This window comes from Microtus ochrogaster, chromosome 6 (genome assembly GCF_000317375.1).
Source record: "Microtus ochrogaster isolate Prairie Vole_2 chromosome 6, MicOch1.0, whole genome shotgun sequence".
NCBI classification, from domain to species: Eukaryota; Metazoa; Chordata; class Mammalia; order Rodentia; family Cricetidae; genus Microtus; species Microtus ochrogaster.
In genome coordinates, this window is record NC_022013.1 from 60,092,400 (window position 1) to 60,099,113 (window position 6,714).

Genomic DNA, 6,714 nt, shown 5'->3' on the forward strand with positions numbered 1-6,714 from the left:
CTGGAACTAGCTCTGTAGACCAGGCTGGTCTCGAACTCACAGAGATCCACCTGCCTCTGCCTCCCGAGTGCTGGGATTAAAGGCGTGCACCACCATCGCCCGGCCACTGTAACTTTTTTTAAATACAGTACTTAGCATATCATTTAGCATCACCTTGTTATACTTCTGCCGTTTCACAGAATCTAGTTTCCTGTTGACATCTCTGTTGGTGGCAGCTTGAGGGCTAAGTTGCTCTATAATTTTATTGATTTGCCTCAGGGATGTTGTACATGACCTGGAAAAATAAGAAGAATTGCCTGTTTTTCTCCATGGTAACATTTTCATAGCATAAAGTGGAGAAAATGGTAAAAATGTGTCTATTTTACTTCTTATGATCTGAAACATAAAACTACAGCAGAGTGCATCCCTAATAGCCACAGATGGAAAGGAAGCACAGGATAAGAACTAGTTCTGCTCTCTGGGTGGTGCCCGTTTGCAAACTCACTCATTCTTCTAAAAGCATATTTTCAGTGTCTGCTTTATTCACGACAGCGGGGTAAGGACAGAACACAGTCTAAGTTTTCTTTTATATATGAAGAAATTCATAAAGATGAGATTCCTCCCAAAGTCTAACAAACACTAAAATTCCTTAACCATTTTCCTGAAGTGAGTCATTTATCTGTGAAAATGAAATTTCTCTGCTGTGACAGGAAGCTTCATGGTTGCAGAGAAAAGAACTGAAAATTCGTTGCTTCTAAAATGCTACAAAACTGCTGCTTCTAATTTTTAAAAGAGAAAAACAATCTCATAATTTGTTGTCTGTGTTCTTTGCAGATTTCAGGGTAACAATACAAGTAACTCCCCAGCATTCTCTGATACCTTTATAGAATGGACACAGTTCCAAGATGGTCGCTGTACTGAACACTAAAGGTTTCAAAACACAAAGCAAGAAGACACGCTACTCAAGGGGCCAAAATTAAATCATAACAATAATAATGATTTCAACTAAAACACATCAAACAATTAGAGACAAAAGAACCTACTAAGCTTGTGCTTTAAGCTTTAAGCATCTACAGAAGTCAATCATAGCCTCCCCAGCTGGGTAACACCACCATCACGCTCACCCGCCTGCCTCCTTCCCCAGCCATGCACTGGGGTTGCCCTTTCCGCCACCCAGGCCAGTCCTTAGCTGTTCCTGCTTCTATGTCTGACCCTACCTAGACATCACCCAGGAGGGTAAGTGAGCGCCATACTCCACCACCTCCCAGCTGATGTGGGAGTCCCCTCTGTGTGCTGTGATTACCATTAATGAATAAAGAAACTGCCTTGACCTGTTGATAGGAGACAGAATTTAGGTAGGCAGGGAAAACTAAATGGCAGGCTGGGAGAAGGAAGATGGAAAGGGGACGCCATAGATCTGCCGCCTCCGGAGATAGATTTGCTGAAACTTTGCTCGTGGTGATGCACAGATTATTAAAAATGGGTTAAATTAAGATGTAAGAGCCAACAAGGAGCTAGAGCTAATAGGCCAAGCAGTGATTTAATTAATACAGTTTTTGTGTGGTTGTTTCGCAGCTAAGCTAGCCAGGCAGCTGGGCCAAACAAGCAACCTCCTCCTCCACCCAGCCCTTGGCCTCTCCCCAGGCTGGCCTAGCACCTTTTCCCACCAGAGTACTTCACTCTGCAGAACCCATGTCTTTCTCCTCCACAACAAAAGCAAAGTCTCCACAGGACTAATCTTTCCTTAGAGCCAATAGGACAAAGGAAATAAAGGGCAGGGAATTTATTCTCAGTGTTTTTATAAATGAAAATATGAAAAATTGTCAAAAACAATTAAGTTTGGGAACAGCAAACTACAAACTCTATATAGGAGCAAGAGAAAGGCAATGTTGGATGACAAGGGTTCCCGGGATCTCAAGTGTGAAACTCCCATGTGTGTCTCCTGAGAGCACTCTGCAAAGGATTTCAGGACAGCCTTCCTCTTCAGGACCCTAGGTAAGGACAGGACTTTGCGTGATCTGAGCGCCTACCTATAAGCAATGTTGTTCCTGAAGAGGTGCAGGAGGAGTTCAAAAGTCAAATCAAGGGCTGCTCTAACCAACTGTTTCCCAAACAAAAGGTTCTACAAATCTCAGCTTTCTATTATCTGAATCTTCCTGTCATATTAACACAAACTCTGAAAAAAGAAGACCCACACTCACATGAGGTCATCCAGGACTGACTGGTACTCCTTCTCCGCATCGGCAACCTGGGCCACACGGCTGGCCTCGTGCATCGCACTGTCCACCTGCTGAAGCACACCCTGCTCCAGGACCGCCTGGTCGTACACATCCACACCCAGACCCTGGAGCTCCAGGGCCTGAGCACTGGGCTCCACTGCGGGGATCTGGTGCCGATCAATGTGTAGCAGGGGTGCCCCTCGCCTTGTGGCTGCCAACAAACAAGCTTCAGCAGATGTGGAAGGCCCAGACTCACAGGATGTAGAGAGGCACTCCCCAGCCTCTGCGTCCCCACCACTCTCCTGTCCAACTGGCATGTCTTCAATAGCGCTGACATGATGACTTGGGGAACAGTCTTGTTCCTGGGGTTGAGGTGAGTGTGGGATTTCCTCACGGGGCATCCTCTACAAACTACCTAAAAGGAAAAGGAAAACACTGATAAGCCTTTTGGTTATGTAGAATTGATCAGTATACAAGTTAAGTATGTTAAATGCACAATTTCTCAAGACAACAATAACCTTTCAATTAAATAAATTTATGTTTCTAAGTATTAATTTCTTTAAAGACTACAAATGACAATAAACAAGAAAAGCTAACCAAAACAAATACAGTACCAGCAGCAGAAGACACAGGGGCAGCGACTGAGGTTAGCAGCCCAATTCTGAGTCAACCACAGGGTGTTCTTTTTTTTTTTTCTTCTTCAGTTTTTCGAGACAGTGTTTCTCTATGTAACAGCCCTAGTTGCCCTAGAACTATCTCTTGTGGTCCAGGCTGGCCTCACTCAAACTCAGAGATCCGCCTGCCTCTGCCTCCCAAGTGCTGGGATTAAAGGTGTGCGCCACCACCACCTGGCTCACAGGATGTTCTCAGACGGGTGAAATGACCCAGTTAGCACTTTTGCTGGGCAGTGTGTGGATGCTTTATGTCAGGGTGGCATGGCCAACAGCACTGCACAGCATCCGTGAGAACTTCTGGGGAACGACAATAAAAACTTCTCAACTCAACAGCCATCCAGTAAAGGGACATAGCAGAATCTCAAAGGCTAAGCAAAACACCCTCAAAAGAGAACTCCATTTCAGAGTCTATCAAATCTCTGCCCTCAAGGCTCAGATCTATGTGGAAGAAGAGGACAGGCTGTACAGGTCAGAGGTGGTAGACAACTCAGGGAAACACTGTCTTCTGAACACAAGAGGATGCACAAATGAACTCGGAAACTGACAGCACAAGACCCACACAGGTCAAAGCCAGACAAAATCCCAGCTCTAAGAAGCGGAAGTAGGCACAAGTGCCACCCTAACTAAGAAGCTCCTAGCAACAATACCTGCTAGGAAGGGGAAACTCAGTTTTCTGCAATGCAGTGGCACTGGTACATCAGCCACACTGCAGGCCAGGCCCCATGTCCAAGGGTCGCTAATGAACACAAGGTGAACTCCATGGTTTTGTGCACTTTTGTTTTGTCCTGCTATTGTCTACCTTATTGATTTTTTGTTAGTTTGTCTATTTTGACTTTTGCTGGTTTTCTTAGTTTTACTTTTTTTTTTAAATTTATTATGTATACAATATTCTGTCTGGGCTGAAGAGAGGGCTCAGTGGTTAAGAGCACTAACTGCTTCCAGAGGACCCAGCTCAAGTTCCAGCATCCACATGGCAGCTCAGAACACTCCAAGATCTAATAACTGAGAAGAAAAAAACAAACAAGCAAACAATCAAGGGGCAGTCATGTTTTCTATTTAGCTGTAGAAAGACTAACAAACTTTCTTTAGGCACTCAAACTTTATTTCTAAGACATGATCATAAATTCTGCTCCCACTCATTCTTCAGGGAAAAAAATATCCCAGAGACCAAACACTAGCATATAATAATGCCGACAACTGAGTAGCCTCTGCCTTTGGTGGCTCACAATCTACCGGAGAAGCCAATGAGTACGAGTCAGTTGGTGGGAGAATGGAGTGGACACCACATGAGCTCGGAAAGGGACCCACACACTTTCTCTAGGACCCAAGGATAGCAGAGATGAGCTCATCTCTGGCATTGAATCCCTGGCCATAGATGAATATGATTAATAATTAATCAAATAATTAATTAATTGATATTAATATTAATATAAATATCTGCTGAAAGGAGGACAAATTTAAAGAGGGGTCCAAAATAAAACCGTGGCCTGGGCAACTCATACACACATACACACACACACACACACTATATATATGTATGTGTATATATAAATCATAGTTTTCAAATTGTATACATATATTCAAATTATATGTATATAATATATGAAATCATGACTTTCAAATGGGAATGTATATAATATTCCCATTAGCAAGATATTATATTATACATGATATATATGTACCATATACATACATACATACATACATATATATATTTCAGGCTGGCCCTGAACTCACTGTCCTCCTACTTCAACCTCTTAATTGCTGAGATTACAGTGTGCCACCATGCCCAACCAGAAACTTCTTTTACTACAATCCAATGAGCTGCCAGTGTCCTAATCTACTGAATTCTCTTTCCTTAAGCAATCTACTCAATTCATTCATTTCTCTTAATCATTACTTTATTCTGTTTAAAAATCATCAGTTTCCTCAAAATTTTATTTATTAACTTACCTTTGACTATAATAACACTATTGATAATTTTGGTTTAACGGACATATTTTAACTTAAAAATAAATTCCTTTATACATAAAAGATGAAAAAAGCTTCTTTAAGCTCTGAGTATGTTTACCTTGAATTCCAGCCCGTACAAGGCTCTGAACAAAAACGTCACCCCTCTGTTGGAGGGCGACCTTCCCTCTGAACTCAATCAAAACCCTAACTGGAGGAATATTCTCCATTTGATGTTAACTTCTACTATTCAGTCTCCAGTGTTAGTTTCTTCTTAGCGTCCTCAGCAATGATCTCTGGCACCTGTCAGAGCTTTGAGACTTCTGGGGCTGCTTGCTCTTAGAACTGTGTCCACATCTGCCCAGCCCTTCACCCATGAACTCGGATTTGCATTCAGACCACATGGTGTTTCATTGTTGTGACTTGCAACAGACTCCGCTTCCAGCTTCCTGTCTGCTTCTTTTCAAGGTGTTCTTGTGATTTCAATATAAATACATACATATGTATGTATGTATACATATGTATGTGTATATTATTTCGAATTGTGTGTATATATACATATTTTTAAAATTATGTATGTGTGTGTGTGTATATGTATATATATACACACACACAATTTAAAAAACAAGCATCAAAGATGAAGAAATCAGTGAAAAGCAACAGACACAAAAACTAAAACCCAAATTGTCTGAGGTCAGCAACAGGCAACAAGGCAAAGGCCACAAGGCAAAGGCCACAGGGAAGCAACCTACCCTTTAGAGGCCTTGGCTACATAAGGGAGAAAGAGTAATAAAATAACGAAGGCAATGGTTTGCTGGAAGGTGAAGAGAAAAAGCTATGAGACGAAGCCAACATGGCACGATGGGTGGAGAGAACACAAGCGGATGATCTGAACAGAAACCCGAGTAGAAGCAGCCAGAAGGCACAAGGCACGTTTACCTGCCTTGGGCTGGAGAGTGATCCCTAAAGTGACTGAGTCTACAGATGCGAAGGTGAGCGAGTTGAGGTGTACTACCGAGAAAAGAACTCCATCAGGACGAAGACTCCTTGTTTCCTCAGTCAGTCACGGCTGCGGTGGGGATGACGGAAGAATGAGCTCGGAACAAATGCCTGTAAGGACAGCTGGTGATGAGAAATGGATACTGCTGCTGTGTGCTTTCCAAAATTATGGACGGCCGACACTTTCAGCACTGCACAGTTCCCTCCTCCTTTATAAACAGGCCTTGGGGAAATGTCAATTCTTGGGATGCTCAGAGTAGGAGCAGTAGAACAAACGAGTAAAAAAATGAAGATGCCAAGAAGAGGAATTGAAGTAACAGGCTGGTGTTCATGGTGGGGTGGGATTTTTAATTTTCTTTTATTTTTAGTCGGAAAGGGATTAAAACAGAGCAAAAGGCCATTTAGCTTCTCTCTACAGCCAGAAGAGCAAGTGGAGGGGTGTAACTTGAAGGCTTTGACCCAAGTGTTAAGAATTTCAGAGGTGAGATAAATCACCCACTAACAAACTGCTCCCGACTCAATCACACCAGGCATTCAGCACACCGGTTCCTCTGTGCAGAGCTTAGTCTCTTGGGAGGTCAGGCTTTTCTTAATGAATGACATTAGTATAGATATATACAGGTGCAAATGTGGTGATGGCTATAAAAAGCACAGACCTCTACAGTAAAAGAGACCAAGTGAAACTGTGAAGGTAGGTGTGAGGTGGAGTGGCCTCTGACAAAGCAACGTCCTAAAGAATGAATAGGATTTATTCCAGGTCAAAAGCAGAGTTAGTGTCTTGCAATGAGATAATTGGAAAGAGGCTGGAACGCCGTGAGAATTTATTTGTAACCAAGTTAGATAGCTGATTATAGTCTCCCTTGCTCTATAAATCTTTTTTTTTTTTTTTTTTT

The 6,714-nt window shown here is 42.5% G+C and overlaps 1 protein-coding gene across 3 annotated transcripts in view; it reads right to left on the bottom strand.

Annotated features, from left to right (window-relative positions):
* Window positions 1-6,714, bottom strand: part of Ercc6 (ERCC excision repair 6, chromatin remodeling factor) — a 72,420-nt gene that overhangs the window by 63,796 nt on the left and 1,910 nt on the right. For 2 of the 3 annotated variants that reach the window (XM_026779731.1, XM_005348643.3), the window contains exons 2-4: window positions 5,762-5,932; window positions 2,181-2,613; window positions 154-274 (exon numbers count right to left, since the gene is read on the bottom strand). In XM_026779731.1, coding sequence (XP_026635532.1) covers window positions 154-274; window positions 2,181-2,599 — 540 coding nt within the window. In that variant the 5' untranslated portion in view covers window positions 2,600-2,613; window positions 5,762-5,932. The remainder of the gene's footprint in view (window positions 1-153; window positions 275-2,180; window positions 2,614-5,761; window positions 5,933-6,714) is intronic. The other variant, XM_026779732.1, reaches the window with a different exon arrangement.